This window comes from Coregonus lavaretus (assembly GCF_964263955.1).
Source record: "Coregonus lavaretus genome assembly, contig: HAP1_SCAFFOLD_1962, whole genome shotgun sequence".
Taxonomy (NCBI): domain Eukaryota; kingdom Metazoa; phylum Chordata; class Actinopteri; order Salmoniformes; family Salmonidae; genus Coregonus; species Coregonus lavaretus.
The window spans coordinates 74,117-92,241 of NW_028157258.1; the positions used below are offsets into that span (position 1 = coordinate 74,117).

At 43.4% G+C, this 18,125-nt stretch overlaps 3 protein-coding genes across 3 annotated transcripts in view; 1 reads left to right on the plus strand and 2 right to left on the minus strand.

The window, feature by feature from the left end:
• LOC311125619 (SH3 and multiple ankyrin repeat domains protein 3-like) overlaps positions 1-1,488 on the plus strand; it is a gene marked incomplete at both ends in the record, with an annotated part of 50,072 nt that extends 48,584 nt beyond the window's left edge. Inside the window, one exon of the mRNA XM_084199645.1 lies at positions 930-1,488. Coding sequence (XP_084055771.1) covers positions 930-1,488 — 559 coding nt within the window. The remainder of the gene's footprint in view (positions 1-929) is intronic.
• A 6,096-nt stretch (positions 1,489-7,584) lies between these two features.
• LOC311125617 (rab-like protein 2A) lies at positions 7,585-11,412 on the minus strand. The gene is made up of 8 exons (XM_084199643.1): positions 10,787-11,412; positions 10,629-10,658; positions 10,256-10,335; positions 9,987-10,066; positions 9,783-9,894; positions 9,599-9,696; positions 9,397-9,480; positions 7,585-8,715 (listed from the first exon to the last, which is right to left on the minus strand). The coding sequence occupies exons 1-8, from the start codon at positions 10,891-10,893 to the stop codon at positions 8,632-8,634; spliced, it is 675 nt and encodes a 224-aa protein (XP_084055769.1). The 5' UTR covers positions 10,894-11,412; the 3' UTR covers positions 7,585-8,631.
• Positions 11,413-15,002: 3,590 nt separating this feature from the next.
• Positions 15,003-16,617, minus strand: LOC311125618 (ciliary microtubule associated protein 1B-like; the record flags this gene model as incomplete). The annotated part of the gene is made up of 6 exons (XM_084199644.1): positions 15,003-15,120; positions 15,274-15,414; positions 15,561-15,682; positions 15,932-16,033; positions 16,173-16,376; positions 16,506-16,617. The coding sequence occupies 6 exons, from the start codon at positions 16,615-16,617 to the stop codon at positions 15,031-15,033; spliced, it is 771 nt and encodes a 256-aa protein (XP_084055770.1). The 3' UTR covers positions 15,003-15,030.
• Positions 16,618-18,125: the final 1,508 nt, after the last annotated feature.

Below are 18,125 nucleotides of genomic sequence, written 5' to 3' on the forward strand. Positions count from 1 at the left end.
TGTCCGCAACACTAGAGTAAATACTACAGTATTCGCTGTAGTGTTTTTGCGGTCCAAGAATGGCCACTGGTGGAACGGCACCGGTTTCTGGTTCCCCGTCTGTGAGACTGGAGTCTCAGTGGGGTTTAGAATGGCGATGGGAGCCAGGGAAATGCTGATGGGGGTTCTAAGTCTGAGAGGATAACTTCCTTGGCAATGAGACAGAATTAAGTTTCACTAAAGTAATTTACAAAGGAGAGAGGGAAAGGGAGAGAGGGGAGTGAGAGATAGAAAGAGATTGATGAGCAGATACTCTCAGTGATTGCTCTGTCAGAGTGAGTTGGATCCACCAAGTGTTACTGGATCGTCTTCCACTAGCTAGACAGTATGCAGCTAACGTGTCTCATGCACGCCATATGCCAGCAACTGGATAGATGGAACCGAGAGAGAACAGAGCGAGCGACTACAGAGAGAGCAGAACCCATTTCTGCTCTGTAAGATGTTCTGCCATGTTCCGGTTCTGTAACCTTCCAGTTCCTTAGTGTTCCAATTCAACTGTGTTTTCTGCAGTATTCCTCTCTCCTGACCCAAGAAAGGTTGGCCCATCTTGTATTAGGCCTTTAAGTCATGTACAAACCAACTGAGTAGTTGAAAACACTGAAGCTTTTGATCTTGCTGTGATTTTAACTACCTTGCTCTCACTAACGGTCACTAACCCTGCAGCCCCCCAGTGGCTTGATGTTTCAAAGGCTCAACAGATCAGGTGGCCATTTTTACTTGTGTGAAGCTTTGTAGATAAAAACACTGTGACATTGTTCTAATATCTCTTTACCTTTATCTTTCTTTCTCTACATCTCATTGCGCTTGCTTTCTCTGTATCCCTCTCACTTTCTTTCCCTCCCAACCTCCCTCTCCTTCTCTCTCTCGCCATCTTTTGCTCTCTCCTCCAGACTTTTCAGCAGTCTAGGAGAGCTCCACACCATTTCCCAGAGAAGCTACGGCACCTCCTACACAATCCGGCGTGGCAGCCACTACCCCATTACACGCCGAATCGCAAGCCCCGGCTCGGGCTCCCCAGATCGGGGTGACCCCCTAAGTCGACTCCCAGGCTTCGGCTTACCCACCTCGCCCACCACGCCGCCCCACACCATCCTCAAGTCATCCAGCCTCAGCCTGCCCCATGAGCCCAAAGAGGTGCGCTTCGTTATGAGGAGCTCCAGCGCCCGGTCCCGCTCCCCGTCCCCCTCTCACTCTCCTGGGCTGGGCTCGCCCCTCCTGGCCCTCAGGCCCTTCCACCAGAAGCCCCTCCACCTGTGGAACAAGTACGACGTTGGAGACTGGCTGGAGAGCATCCACCTGGCGGAGCACAGGGCCGGCTTTCAGGAGCATGAGATTGAGGGCTCGCACCTGCCAGCACTCACCAAGGACGACTTCGCTGAGCTGGGGGTGACGAGGGTGGGACACCGCATGAACATCGAACGAGCACTCAAACAGCTGCTGGAGAGCTGACCCCTGCCCTGAGAGAGAGAGAAAGAAAGAGGGAGAGAGAGGGGGGAAAGAGAGAGGGAGAGAGAAAAATAAATAGACCACCACAGTTTTACACCAACACTATTTTAGGTCGATGCTTTTCATTTATTTTCCTTCTGATGTTTCTGAAAGTTTAAGTGATTGTATTTATATGCTGCTCTCAGCACTGCACTGAATTATGAGAGGAGGAATCTATGAAGTCTCTCCCCCATCCCACAACCTATCAGATAAGTCCTCTGGATGAGGCGCATAAATCCTTTGCAGAACAGAATCTTGCATGAGCTCCGATTAGAACATTTAATTTGTGACTGCTTGAGTTGCTCCTTTAGTCACACCTTTAACCTCTCCCACAGACCTTTCCTTCTCTGTACCGCTCTTCTTCTCTCTGTCCCTCCAACCCTTCCCTCGCAATCTCTTTCCCTCCTGTTCGTTTTGCCTCTGAAAGATCCCCAGTTTGTGTGAAGAAGGAGGAGGATGAATCTCGTTCCAAACGGAAAGTTCAGTTGCCTTTCAGAATATTCTTATAGAGATCAGCTACGGTGAACACAGGAGTAAAGACGCAGTACTGACCTAGTATTGACATAGAACTGACATACTGATACAGTACTGACACGGGCCTCTCTCCGCTCTGCCTGGCATTGTGTTTAACACTTGAGCCCAGAGACGGAGCTCCGCGTTGGAGACCACGTGTGGAGAACTCCTCCATCCTGGGACCCTCTCACGGACTGACTGTGCTATCTATTATATTTGGAGAATGTTTAACCAACACTAGTGGCTTTTTTCATAATCAAAACATTTGCTTTGGGTTTCCAAAGGGAATATTATAGATAGATATGATATAAATGTATTTAAATAGCTTTGAGAAAGAAAAACAAATGACAGAACGTTGAAAAGAAGATATGTTATAAACAAAAGAGCATCTGACACCTACTTCTAGACAGAGTACAGAGAGAAAACTTTAACATTTATTCCACCAACAATTTACTTGTTTTTACCAACTCTATACATATATATATATATATATATATATATATATATATATATATATATATATATATATATATAATATAATATAAAAAAAAGTATATAGATCTATAAAAATGAAATTTTGTCATAAAATATACAACTTGACTAAAACTATACATGGTATTCTATATACAACACACTGTTGATGAACTGTCATTCTATGGTCACTCTTTCCTGAACAGTAGCATGAGAAGTTGCATCACGTCTTGAAAAGAGAGTTGTTTTCATTTCTGTTTGTTTTCTTGCAGTCTTCCGTCATACTGAAGGGTATCCCACACAGTGAGGGGTGTGAAACCACAGTTGACCCCAGTTTAACCCCAGTGACCTCAATACACACTCAGATGTAGAGATATACAGATAGGATCTTAATTATCACCCTGTTGCAGAAGAACTTTCCTGCAATGCAGGAAATGTAAAACTTGTAGTGTATTTGAGGTTTAAAAAGGCTTCTGAAGTTTGTAATTTCCACTTTGAAATGTCAGACTTGATTTTCCTTTATGAAAAATGTATCAACCCCTACAAAAATGTCCATGAATTATAATCCACATAATAATTCACATTTCCTGTTGCTGCAGGATTATTTTCCTGCTGTAGCAAACTGGCTCAAATTAAGATCTTACATCTGTATATACACACATGAACATTCACCTAGTCAAACAAATAACACGCTTAGATTCACACACACGGACACAGTCGTCATCAAAACTAAGACCGGTAGCATCATTACTTACATCTGAGACCATGGTTTGGGATATAGAACGGGATGTCTTAAGAAATCAACAATTGTAACGTGAGTAGCTTCTCTCAACAGTCAGAGACAGTGAGTGTCATCCATACACACAACAACACAGTAGTAGATCAATACTCTCTCGGAGAACAACAATGGTGCGTTTAGGAGGGAGCAACATTCTGAATACCGCAGATAGAACTGTCATGAACGTCTTATAAAGAACAAACATGATTCCCTATTATACAAGTTTATTATTGCCATTTGTAGGTAAAGAATATGTAGTATATGTTTCGCAACACTGAAGCATGTCTGTTCTCTATAATACATTTCTATCTACATTGTTGTTTAACGTTGGACTCCCCTGAACGTGACCCAGGTGGGCACTACTACCACTAAAACCTTAACTAGTCAACAGCAGCACTGAAACCTTTATGCTCAGTTAAGATCCTTGGCATGGAGCCGCGCACCAGTCCAATCTATCTCTGTGAAACTTTCCTTTGTATCCGTTTAGCAGGTGGTAAATTCAATGTCGTGTCAAGGTTGTAGGGATAACGCTCACTGTCTCACATTGGACCTCACAGACGATCTCAATCCTGATTCTGGTGACATAGGTGGTGTCCTAAATGACATCCTTATCTCCATAGTGCCCTACATTTTACATTTTGGGACACTATATAGAGAAAATGATATCATTTGGGCTCCTACCATACCGTCTGACTCATTTAGGCGTTTGTGTGGGGTTGATTATTGGTTTGTGTTTATTTGTTATGTTCTATTACCCCCACCCCCCCATAATATAGGGGTGGATTTTGTAGCTCTTGGATTAAGACGTTTAGAATTTTTTCTATTCACTCACCTACCGGTAATCTGAATTTCAGAGTGAACAAGAAAAGGAGAACCTAAAAATATTCAAACCTCTAAAAATGACGTACACCCTGTAAATATGAACAAAATACAAATATTAGCTTTTTTTATTAATCAAAAGCAATGTATATATGATAGTTTTCATATACATTTTTGAAAATCAAAAAAATAATATATATATATATGAATGTTTGGCATATATGCATAGTTAATCACCTAGGAAAAAAGGTGTGATCAGATTTTATTATTTCTATGAACTCTGAACTAGGAGATGATTTGCACAAAACACGGTGCTAGCATTACAGCCACCAATCGTTACAGCGCATGCAGGTTGTGAAGGGAGGAACACCCTGACTCTCTGTACACTCTCCCCTCTCCTCTGTGTGGTGCGTGTATGTATGTGTGTGTGCTAGTTCAAACCCTCGAAATTAGTCCGCTGTAGCCTTAATACCATCAGAGATTCCTGGCAGTGACTGTGTCTCACACACACAAACACACTCTCACGTGGTGCACACACACATTTGCATACACAGAGACACAGACTGAACTCCATATTCATTATAGGACCCTTTGATATCTATTCATTGATGAGAGAGAGAGAGAGAGAGAGAGAGAGAGAGAGAGAGAGAGAGAGAGAGAGAGAGAGAGAGAGAGAGAGAGAGAGAGAGAGAGAGAGAGAGACAGAGACAGAGACAGAGACAGAGACAGAGAGAGAGAGAGAGAGAGAGAGAGAGAGAGAGAGAGAGAGAGAGAGAGAGATCAAAACAATACTGGGTGCTGAGAGCGAGAACATCAGATACAGCTGAATCTTTTTTTACATTCTGTCTGTTCCCGTATAGGCCCTGTCTGTGTGTGGGAGACTCTGTCTGCATTGGGCAGGGTTTGGGCTCTGGCTTCAATAGGAGACATAGACACAGACAATTACAGTGTTACCATCTGCCCTACAACACCTCCCTGTGACTCTCCTCATGACCAGGTGCACTGGCACTCTCTGCTCCGCGTTTCATCCTGTTACACACTCTTTGTTCCTTTTTCCATTTTCAGACTTTGAGAGTTTTTTAGGGTATGCTGTGAAGAGGTGATTTTGAAGAGGACCGACAAAAAAAGAAACAAAGAAGGAAAAACGTGCCAAAAAATAACTAAAAACTTTCAATGGTGTATTTTTCTTAATAGGACTACCTTAGATTCGAAGTTGTTGAGCTGTTACTCAGTAATATGGTGCCATCTCCTGGGAATCTTGAGAAATACAGACATTCATTTAGCTTCTCCACTGTCTGGACACAACCTTTTTGGAGTGGAACTCCAGTCGTTTTTATGTTTTGTAAAGGAATATATATATATATATATATATATATATATATATATATATATATATATATATATATAACCTGAAAAATGACTGGTATTTTATGAGCTTTGCATTATTAACATTTCTATTTCTATTTTGAGACAAGGTATCAAAGTATTGCTTGGTTTAAATGTGATGAAGGTTGTTGTATGGCTTGTCTAACTGATGCTGAGAGATGCTGACATGGGTTTCAACACACAGCACATATGTACACACATACTGTACACACGCACACGCCGGCATACACATGTGCTCACACACACAGTGCAGTTTGGACTCCAGTTGCTTTCCTGGTTAGAAAACACGTCAGTAACAGAGAACCTAGTTGGACCCCTTAGTAGGTTTACCACAGGTAGCCTATACAGATGCAAACCCATGCTGCGGGACACAGAAAGGTGAGGTAGACACTTCATTCACACCAATGAGTTTCTCTGTACGGTCGACTTCCTCTTCTTTTCTAATCAACAAAGCACAATCTACACGGTGAGAGGGTATCTGGTAGACCCACCACTGGATCCAATGATCTTATCGTCATTCAAAGGGTTTTTCTTCATTGTTGACTTTCTCCTTGTTTGCACTGTGAAGTTTAACATGGTGGATCTATCACAGGCTATGTCTGGGCCTTGCCTGGCCAATCTAAACATCCCCTCATCTTGATCCCCAGGCATCCCGGCTCTTTATCTTCCTCAAAGACACTGAACTCCACACAGAACTGTAGCCTGGCTGAAACTAATGATGAACACTGGATTAATGACAACCTCAGTAGATTAATATTATTCAGTAGTTTAGCATTGTTGGATTAATCCTGACAGCATATACAGTATGTTTCAAATGTGGTAGGAGGTGAAACTGTGAAAGGTCAGATTGCTAGCTAACTAGAATAAAATAGTAGCGTTCACTTTGGTGCTATAGATGTACAGATTTTTGCCAGACAGTGTTACTGTGACTATTGGTAACGCCAGTATTTTAAGATACAGTTCTGTGTAATCTCAGATACAGGAAGGGCAATTGTTTTTGCTGTTGAAATTAAAATAGCCTCATCAATTAGTCTGTAGAGAGGGAGATATAGGCTACCTGCTTCTAACTAGCATCTGAGGGTGAAGATGGGGAGAAACCATGTCTACTCCCAAACACACCATGCTGAAAGAGGTCAGGGCAGAAGCGGGTAAACAGACTGGAATAGAAGACAGAACAGTGGCCAATGGCCATTGAGTAGATTTCTGGAAAAAAACAATCATGGAAAACACAACAAATATTATGGTCAGTCCCACCATTGACAAGATCAGTTGAACCCTTTTCACCCAGAGGCATGGTTCTCTTATCATCCATAAGGGAACAGATAGGGAAGGGAGGCAGGGTAGTGAGGCCGAGGCAGGTCCACAGCTGTGATAGCTCCACCACAGAGATCTATGTTTGTTATATTATGTAATAAATTTATAATTAAAAACATGAATCCTGTGTATCAGCTCCTCATTGGTCTCGCTGCTGAGATCTACTTTGGCCAAAGCTTTAGCTGTGCCAACTGCCATGTCAGTTGTGACCGGAGTTATTCCCCTGGAAAACTCAAGAGGCCCTCTGGTGGAGAATTGCTGCCTTGTGGCTCTGTAGTTTAACAGTAGTCAGTGAAGAATAAAAAAAATTAATTCCAAATCATTTATAACCTGGGTTAAAACCCTGAGTGAAGCACACCGGCAACAGACATAGTATGTAATGAAATTGGCCTTTTTTTATCACAGTTCATAGGATACAATGGGATATCATACAGATAAAAAAAAAGTGTTTTCCATAGAGAACATTAAGGGCTCTATTCAATCCATATCGCAGGAGTTCAGAGTGATTTAAATGTGAAGGCAATGTTACATTTCTATTGTGCAATCTAACACTTCACTGATATAGATAGAAAACAGTCCTTGAGTTCTATTACACATAGATCATGAACCTCTTAGAAGTGGTCATTCATTGTAGTTCTGTACTTCCGCAACACTTCCAGTTGACTAACATCATATATATGTATATCTAACTTGTACATACGTAAAAATGTATGCGCACATGACTGTAAGTCGCTTTGGATAAAAGCGTCTGCTAAATGGCATTTTTTTTTTTTTTTTTTACATTGATCGATAACTGCACTGGAATGAATTATTGGTGAAATTGATGCAGCCTTGCCATGTCAGGTGACAAGTATTGAGGATTTAAACCACACTGAAATAATATCTAACAGTCGCTAATGCCATCGCATGGTTACAAGGTACATTCATTGTTTAAAATACATAATAATATAAATAATAATATGCCATTTAGCAGACGCTTTTATCCAAAGCGACTTACAGTCATGCGTGCATACATTTTTGTGTATGGGTGGTCCCGGGGATTGAACCCACTACCTTTGCGTTACAAGCGCCGTGCTCTACCAGCTGAGCTACAGAGGACCACAAGACAATACATGAAAGACATGACATAAAAGCTCTGGCTTTACACTGTAGCACTTAAGAGCAACAATAGCAGCCTTTACATACATGTACCCCACTATCACCTTAAATTGTACAAATCCCCATAAACGTGTGGTAAAAGCTTCAGAGAGCAAAAGCTGATGACAAAATCACAAGTAGCAAAGACTTCACGTTCACAGTTTCACTTTGCTCTCCAAAAATAGCAGGAATAGGAATGATAGCCCCACATTTTAAAACGCTTCAAATTCTAGATCACCTCAAATAAATAGCCTGCTTCACACACTTTGGCACACGTTCCCCCTGCCTGACAACATCTATCCTACAGTATGTTTGTTCTCACATCAATAGATTTCCCCAGCTCTCACAGGTCACTACTATTATATGGGTCAAGGGTTAGCATTTCCGTAGCATCAGTCCCACAGAAGCATGGCTCTCCCATGGCATAAAATACACACGAGGAGAATGTAAGGATAACATGTCCACAAAGTGAGAATAACATGAATATAACATATCCACAACATCAGTCACTCAGGAGCAAGGCTCTCCCATGGTAGAGATGTAGAATGTCGACATTATCTGGATAACATATCCACAGTGTCCATAGCTGCATTGTAGTCAGAATCAGAGCTCTTGTGTTCACAACGTCAGTATAAAGTAAAGATAACGTGTCAATAATGTGAGGATAATGTATCCACATCAACATCCAGTCAGACAGACTCAGGGCTCTCTGGTTTCAGTCCCTCCTCAGCCGTCTGTAACGACTCCTCCTTGTTCTGCTCCAGCTCAAAGTTCTGCAAGTCAGAGATGAACAAAAAAAACATAATAATAAATGTATTTTATATCGCGCTTTTCATACAGAATCTCAAAGTCGCTAAAAAAAAAAGTTATACAAAATAATAATTCAGGGAGCTGGCTGTCGATGGGAGATGGTCTTCCACAGATAGATTATGATGATGCAGTTCAGAAAAGGAGTAGCTTTAGTGCACTTAAGTCATTTAGGGCACTATTCAATCTGAATGAAGCGTTAGATTGTTCGCTAGAAATGTAATCTTCAGCGCTACGGATTGAATAGAGACCTTAGACTCTAAAATGGACCTCAGTAAGATGTGTATTACACATCATCTGCAGGCTGCTGCTTTTTGCCCACCACCACCACCACACCCCACCCCACCCCACGCCTGCTTTTGGTTCTGCTCCCTACCCCTAGCTTGGCTATGATCAAATTAATTACCTGAGCACTTCCTTGGGCAGGGAGCACCCTGCAGATCAGAGCCTAAACGCTAAGACCAAATGTATTATCGTTCACATTTTCTGTTCAATGAAATGTGATGTGCACCGAATACATTAATTCTAATTACAGTGCCAGAGCAACTGTCAGTCAAACAGCTGCAGGTAACTCTGGAGAGTGAAACAAAGGAAATAAGAGGGCATATATTATCAGAGTGCTTTTATCCAGAGAGAGAAATATGTACCTCTAGCTCCCGCATCACTTCATCCATGAAGTCACTAGTGTTCTGCTTGTAAGACATCGCCATCTTGATCGTTTCTTTAAACATCTAGGATACATTTTTAGAACACAGAATTTCCCCCCCCCTTTTTTTGTTATGCATGGGAATACAGTATACAGACAGAGTATGGTGTGTAATTAAGGAGGTCAGTGTTGTCCATCCTCACCTTGACCACATTGGTCCCATCAGCAGCAGATACAAAGTACAAAGGAAGTCCCTGCTTCTTGGCAAAGTTAAAGTTCCTCTGGGTCACCTTCATATCAGCTGCAAACAACAGAAACAACCGAGTAAAAAATAAAGTGGGAAGGGAATAGAAGATGTGAAGAATAAGCCTGTCTGGCTGGTCTCACCATCTATCTTGTTAGCCACCACCACACAGGGGATCTCAGGCCTGTACTCTCTCAGCTCTGTGTACCAGTTGGTCAGGTTCTTATAGGTGATCTTCCTCTGCACGTCAAACACCTGACAAACCCAGGTACAGTCAATGATACAGGCTATGACATAAGTGCAAGCCTTGTAGTAGTATTGTCTTAGAAGCTAGCATGAAGTCTTACCATGATACAGGCGTGAGCCTTGTGGTAGTACGAGGGATGCATGCTCTGGAACCGCTCCTGTCCAGCCGTATCCCAGAAGTCTTTGGGGCAGACATAAGCACAAACACAGCTGAAGGCAACCAAACAGATAGCATGGCAACCAGATAACAGAACAGCAGGATTATGGTTCACAGCAATAACAGATCAGTTTATTTAAAACCAGCTGACTATTTTAACAACTCATCAGTTTAAACCAGAGATTTTGATAAGGAAACAATTCATAAACATACCTACTAATACAGCCTTTCTGTCAATGGTGGTAGTGTATTTGTAGAGCGTCAGGGCATAGGTTGACAGCTGCTGGGGGCGACTGGAGAACAAGTTAAGGAATATAATAAACTCTGTCAACTATCTGTACCGTAGCTACAGCATATGGTAACATTGCTGGTCAAAAGGCATGTCGGCACGCTGGATGACTGACCAGTTACAAGCTAAATCGGTCACTGCATGAAGAATTGAGAAGGCATTGGGTTTCTCTCCATTTACTACTATCAACATTAGGCAACACTTACTTAGCTACATTAACCCAAAATACTGATAAATGTATTCTGTAATCATGTGACACTCAACCCAATTGCAGAATGAATAGATGAGAAAGGATACTATCCGTCAATCAGGAACCTCTCCATCAACCTGAAAGACAACAAGAGGCCGTTAGGGAGCATGCCAGCTATCTCCTGGGTCACAAAAAGTAAGCACTATCATCTTTGAGGTGAATTTGCTGTGACAAGAGATAGCTGGCATGCTCCCTAACTCCGTACTTCGATTTGCCCACTGCACTGTCCCCAAGGCAGATGATTTTGACTTGCTCATCTGCATCATATTTATCTTGGTCCAGTTCAGGAATGCCACTGGCGTCGCCTGCCATCCTTACTTCAGGATGGCGAAATCAGCTGCGTCGCAAAGCGGCTTAGTTAGCTAGCTACCTGGTTAGAAGTTAACTTTAGCTAGGAACAAGATGACTAACTGCACTTAGTCTGTGATTACACTGTGACTAACGCTAGCTAGCTTCTGAGTTAGCTAAATTAAACCGCTTAACGTTACCTAGACACACCTTTGCATGTAACTGTTACGTTATGACCCGAATCCATTTGAAGTCATATGTCCAAGCTAACGTATTAGCTAGCGAAACTGGTGTGTTTTCAACTCGTTGGTTATCTAACTAGCTAACGTTAGATTACGTTTAGCTAATGTAGGCTTACATCCAGTCAGGAGCATTTGATATGTCTGGCTAGCTATATCTAACAACCTTATTTAGCTGTCAATAGTCTAGCAAAATAAGTAGCAAAACGTTAACGTAGCTATCGATGGAAAAACATTGTAGCTAGTTAGCTAGCATCTTCATGCTCTTGTAGCAACTGCTTCCATAGAGAATTTCTGTTTCTATGCAACGCAGACGCTACAAGCCCCCCCTTTTTTTAAACGAGGCTGTTCCTATTATTGCCTGAAAATATATATTCTTCTTCTTCGGTGGGGTTTATCGGCGGTTGGCATCCAACGTTATAGTGCATTACCGCCACCTATTGTACTGGAGTGTGGGCCAGAGACAGGAAGAAACGAAATCCTACCTAGATGACAAAATATTTGAGACTATATCTAATGACGTTCTACTCAATATCCTCTTTAAACTAATTTCCTGTATCCCCTTCTCCCTAGATCTCATCCTCTCTCTTTCCCTCTGATACTGCCCACACTGTAGCAATACATGCTCCACGGTCTCTGTTTCCTTACAATAATCACACTTTCCTGTTGGATGCTTTCCTATCACATTTAAGGTCTTATTCAACTGGCTGTGTCCCACCCTTAATCTTGTAAAAATAGCCTCCTCTCTTCTGTCCCTTCCTGCCGTCCTCCCCTCCCCGACTTTCCTCTGTACTTGAAATAAATGCATTCCCTTATTATCTATATTCCACTGCTCCTGCCATCTCTGCACCATCACTGTATATATCAGTATTTTTGCCTCTGCCTTGCTCATTGAAACTTCAACATCAACATCTCCACTACTAAGTGCTTGTTTAGACGGTTCATCTACTGCCTCGTTCCCCTCCACCCCCACATGGGCTGGGACCCAAGTACATCTTATCTGAAAACCCATCTGTTTAATCCTGCCATGGTTTTGTAGCACCTCATAAAGCAGGTATTGTCTGCTATGTGAGCTAAAGGACTGGAGACCCATTAACACTGCACATGAATCAGAGTAAATAACTACTCTGTCTTGTTTGACTTCCTCCACCCACTGCAAGGCCAACAGTATGGCCATCAGCTCTGCCGTGTATACAGCCAGATGACCTGTAATACGTTTCCTGACTTCCACCCCACATTCCTGCACTACAAATGCTGACCCAGTACGTCCTGTCCTTGGATCTTTTGAACCATCTGTGTAAATGGCCACACAATCCTGATACACAGTTTCCAGACGTCTCTTAAAGAAATCAGCTGGATCAACACCCTCCCTATATTTCTGTAGTCTCTCCAACACTTCTAGATCAACTACTGGAGGCGGGAGTAGCCATGGTGGATTTACAAGAATAACTACTGTTGAACTAAACTCCCTTCCATACAGTCCCATCTCTTTTGCCTGGGTATTACCCACCCAAAGCTTGTGTTCTGTCTTCGCTCATGTTCCCAGCATGCCTGTACAAACCCTTTCGCAGGATGAGACACCCCATGTAAAAATATATCTTGGTCGCCAACGTTCTTATTATACCTCATTATACCGCAGCGTTGTTGAATACTAGTTTATGATTGGCTAAATTCTGTTGCGAAACGTTGCTTAAACAGAAGCAAAAAAGTGGAAGGACTAGTCATTGGGGATCTCAAATCAAATCAAATTTCATTTGTTACATGTGCCGAATACAACAGGTGTAGTAGACCTTACAGTGAAATGCTTACTTACAAGCCCTTAACCAACAATGCATTTTTAATGCAAATAGTCTGGGTAGCCATTTATTAGATGTTTAGGAGTCTTATGGCTTGGGGGTAGAAGCTGTTTAGAAGCCTCTTGGACATAGACTTGGCGCTCCGGTACCGCTTGCCGTGCGGTAGCAGAGAGAACAGTCTATGACTAGGGTGGCTGGAGTCTTTGACATTTTTAGGGCCTTCCTCTGACACCGCCTGGTATAGAGGTCCTGGATGGCAGGAAGCTTGGCCCCAGTGATGTACTGGGCCGTACGCACTACCCTCTGTAGTGCCTTGCGGTCGGAGGCTGAGCAGTTGTCATACCAGGCAGTGATGCAACCAGTCTGAATGCTCTCGATGGTGCAGCTGTAGAACCTTTTGAGGATCTGAGGACCCATGCCAAATCTTTTCAGTCTCCTTAGGGGGAATAGGTTTTGTTGTGCCCTCTTCACGACTGTCTTGGTGTGTTTGGACCATATTAGTTTGTTGGTGATGTGGACACCAAGGAACTTGAAGCTCTCAACCTGCTCCACTACAGCCCGTTGATGAGAATGGGGGTGTGCTCGGTCCTCTTCTTTTTCCTGTAGTCCACAATCATCTCCTTTTTCTTGATCACGTTGAGGGAGAGGTTGTTGTCCTTGCACCACACAGCCAGGTCTCTGACCTCCTCCCTATAGGCTGTCTCGTCGTTGTTGGTGATCAGGCCTACCACTGTTGTGTCATCTGCAAACTTAATGATGGGGTTGGAGTCGTGCCTGGCCATGCAGTCATGAGTGAACAGGGAGTACAGGAGGGGACTGACCACGCCCCCGTGTTGAGGATCAGCGTGGCGGATGTGAAGTTACCTACCCTTACTACCTGGGGGCGGCCCATCAGGAAGTCCAGAATCCAGTTGCAGAGGGAGGTGTTTAGTCCCAGGGTCCTTAGCTTAGTGATGAGCTTTGAGGGCACTATGGTGTTGAACGCTGAGCTGAAGTCAATAAATAGCATTCTCACATAGGTGTTCCTTTTGTCCAGGTGTGAAAGGGCAGTGTGGAGCGCAATAGAGATTGCATCATCTGTGGATCTGTTGGGGCGGTATGCAAATTGGAGTGGGTCTAGGGTTTCTGGGATAATGATGTTGATATGAGCCATGACCAGCCTTTCAAAGCACTCCATGGCTACAGACATGAGTGCTACGGGTCGGTAGTCATTTAGGCAGGTTACCTTAGTGTTCTTGGGCACAGGGACTATGGTGGTCTGCTTGAAACATGTTGGTATTACAGACTCAGATAGGGAGAGGTTGAAAATGTCAGTGAAGACACTTGCCAGTTGGTCAGCGCATGCTTGGAGTACACGTCCTGGTAATCCGTCTGGCCCTGCGGCCTTGTGAATGTTGACCTGTTTAAAGGTCTTACTCACATCGGCTACGGAGAGCGTAGATCTTTGGATCTACCTGAATTTGTCCAATAGAAACTCTAGTTTTAGTTGCAAAACTTCTGTTTTGGACTAATGATTGTATCCATGTTTTCTTTTTCCATGAGTGAAAAAAGTACATTCATTGTCATTGTTGAAAATGTCTTTATTGATTGATTACCACGTTTTGACAAGTTTGGCAATGTCATATCATACCTGGGCTACCTATTGAGATGTGCCTTTTGTTAAGTAAATCAGGTGTTCAATGAGGTGAAAAGGAGACTGGAATAGGATTTTAAGGGTTTCACAAAATATGAAGGTAGGCCACAGGTGAAGTAGTGTTTGTGCAGTAGGACTAATCCTTTTTTTCACAGAAATATTCATAACATTCAAGCATGCTGGATAGCCTATGTATTCTTCTCAGTTATTCAAATAAAATGTGTGATAAACCATTGTGTTTATTAATATAAAAAATAACTAACTTTTTCATCTCATCATCAACAAGGATATGTGATTGTCAGGTTAGCTTGTCAGCATCATTTTACTCAATGCAGCATAGGCCCTACATAACAATAACGCACAAGTAACTGCTTTCTTCAGTGCAGAGCATTTTGATACTGCTTTATTTATTGCTGGGTTAAGGGGGTAGAGGAAATGGAAGGAGAAATGGGAAGGAGGAGAAGAAGGAAGGGAGGAGAGGGAAGGGCTCCTATTACACCACGTCCACGATGAGTGGAGCGATGAACTCGGAATGACGAATTCCGAAAGAGAAGCTAGGAGGTTTGATCCTGGTGAAGGTCACCTACCAACGGAAGACAGGCAGTTAGGGCACTACCCATGCAACAGTGGGTAGAAAAACACTTTGTAGAAGATATTTTCATATTTTTTCTTTTAAGATGTTAATCATTGCACAACAGTAATATTAGAGTGATATGGTGATGATGAGGTGACTTGCCTGTTCAGGGTGGTGAGCTCCGGGGCCTGGTTTCATGGTGGTGTCTCCAGGCATGCTGTTGCGTCCTGTCATGCTGTAGTGGGGGGGCTTGTGTTTGTAGGTGCAGGGGTCCACCACTCTGTATGTCCCTGGACCAGGGGTCTGATGGACAGATGGAAACACAGGGAAGAAGTCTGAGGGAAGAAACAATTAACAATAGGCCTACTAATGCAAACTGTTCATCTTCCATAAAGAGGACAGGTGAGATGTCCATTTGGAAGAGTCTGTGTTTGACATGTCAGATCTACCTTCTGCAGGTCCTCGTGGAAGCTGCCTATCTTGCTGCGTCCTCGGAGGGAGAAGTTAGGGGCGGAGGTTTTGTTGACGGTGGCAGGCCCCAGCACAGAGGGCAGCATGTAAGCAGCAGGGCCTGAGAGAAAGCACACAAACAATCACATTCCGTAAGTACACCAACATTCTATTCCACATTTCTATACACCATCATTTTATTCCACAGTTCTATCCCATTCTGTCAGTCTTCATCGAACATGCTATCACTGAACATTCTTATCACTGAACATTCTATCGATCACATTCTAAAACTCTACAGCCAGCATTCTAATCTACGTCTCTTAAAGCCACAGTGTTGGACTGTTATCATTATTGAAGAGGATGTTACCTGGGGTCTGGTCGTTGCGGAAGCCTTTGCTCCTGGCAGACAGGGAGTAGGCAGGGGCAGAGTAATATGCAGACTGCCCTGACCTCTCAGGGGAGTAGCGGCCTGAAACACCAAACAGACAGTAAGAACACAGTCTCATATTATATGTGTTGAGTCTGTATGTGTTGTAGTTTCTGAGAGACGGTGTGTGAGTTTTGAGCATGCTTGTGTGTGTGAACTTGCAAGTGTGTGTGTTACTGACCAGGTCCAGGGGTTTGGAACAGCTGGGGGTCTTTGGGGCGGCTGTAGAGGGAGTATGAAGGGGTCCCGTCACGCCCAATCCTGGTGATGTTGGAGGGAACCAAGTACCCCGGCCCGGGGGAGCAGTCTGAGCTGAACTTGTGGTGGCGCGTCCCAAAACTGAACGCTGGCCCTTTCAGCATTCTGGGGTCATGGTAGTTCAGACCTGAAGGAGAGGTGAAGATGATTGCCCATGTCAGTTTATACCCCAAAATAAAACCAATCAACCAACTAATCAATAGGTAACAACCAATCAACCAATGAATCAATCAGTCAATCACTAAGTTAGTTGTACCAGTGGCTCCAGGCAGGGCATACTTGGGTCCAGGGCTGCTGTAGAGAGCAGCGATGGGGCCACGGGGCTTATGGGGCCTCCAGGAGCCAACCCAAACATCAATGCCTGACATGATTAGTCTGGGGAGGAGAGAAGACAGAGGTTAGAATCTATTAACCAGTTTAGATTCCCATCCTCAATAGTCATTTCCATCAAAACATTCTAAAAACTATTTTTAGGATAGCTGTAAGCAGATTGCCAATCATTCTGGTAATTGGCAACCTTGTTAGTGCTGGTGTGTCAGTGCTCGTGTCTGGAGCTCCTTTGTCTGTTTGGTTGGTGTTCGAAACTAACTTTGGCGCAATAGTGACGTGCACGTCACTATTATGTAATATAATAATGTCATGCGCTCAACTGGCGCGCTAAAGTTTCTTAGCAACTGTGCACTGAAGGCAGGTGAGAAATGGCTGTGTGTGACTGTTACTTGCTTTACTCAATAAAATAGGTCGATTATTTTAACTGTTATACATTATTTTAAAAAATCATAATACTGTCTATGGGTCCCTGCTGCCTCAACCGATTTCATCTTAATCTAGATTCTCTCTCGAAAATAAAAAGTTCACGTCGCAGCATTCTAGTAGTGACGAAAGTATTGAACGAGCCTACCACCATATAGCCTACTAACGTTACTGTAGTCAATATAGGAGACGGTCGATCAAAAAAGTTATTCCACACCAACCATGACCGCGCGTCTGGTCTGGCTGTATTATCATTTCCAAGCTTATCTAAATGGACATCCGTCGGCAAGATAAACATTGATCGACCTTATCTACAATCTGTATTGTAGTTAGTTGTATTCTTGGCACTGGGCGCGTCGCCCTAGGACACAGCACGTGGATTGGACCAACCTGGGTCCCTGATTGTTTATGACTTTGGTTGTCCTCAAACTCACTACGACGACGTTACCATGGAGACGCAACTTTGACAGGCAGGTCAGATTTATATCACAATGTGGCAAAAAAACAAACATGTTGTTAATAATTTACCAAAATGAAGAACACAATTATTCATGTTGTTTTTGTTATGCAATGCAGTCAGAACTTGTTAAAAAATATGCTGTGTCTGTCTAGATCTGTCTGTGTTTTGACAGCTGGATAAACCAGCAGACATTAAACCTACCAATTGACCCCCAATATTACGGAAACTCGGCTTTTTCAAAATTATAGATATTTGCAGCCGGCCGCGACCGGGAGACCCATGGGGCGGCGCACAATTGGCCCAGCGTCGTCCAGGGTAGGGGAGGGTTTGGCCGGCAGGGATGTTCTTGTCCCATCGCGCACTAGCGACTCCTGTGGCGGGCCGGGCGCAGTGCACGCTGACTCGGTCGCCAGGTTTATGGCGTTTCCTCTGACACATTGGTGCGGCTGGCTTCCGGGTTAAGCGGGCACTGTGTCAAGAAGCAGTGCGGCACGGTTGGGTGGTGTTTCGGAGGACGCACGACTCTCGACTCTCGACCTTCGCCTCTCCGGTGTCCGTACGGGAGTTGCAGCGATGGGACAAAATACAAAAATATATAATAATATAGATATTTGATGGAAGAGTCAGAATAATTCCTTAAATAACCACAAGGTGGTGGCATTG

Coding starts and splice junctions, on each gene's coding strand:
- LOC311125617 (XM_084199643.1), bottom strand. CDS start 10,893: ATGGCAGGCGACGCCAGTGGCATTCCTGAACTGGACCAAGATAAATAT. Junction 10,336..10,628: donor AGGTTCCTGATTGACGGATA/GTATCCTTTCTC, acceptor CTTGTTCTCCAG/TCGCCCCCAGCAGCTGTCAA. Junction 9,481..9,598: donor ATGGGACCAATGTGGTCAAG/GTGAGGATGGAC, acceptor AATGTATCCTAG/ATGTTTAAAGAAACGATCAA.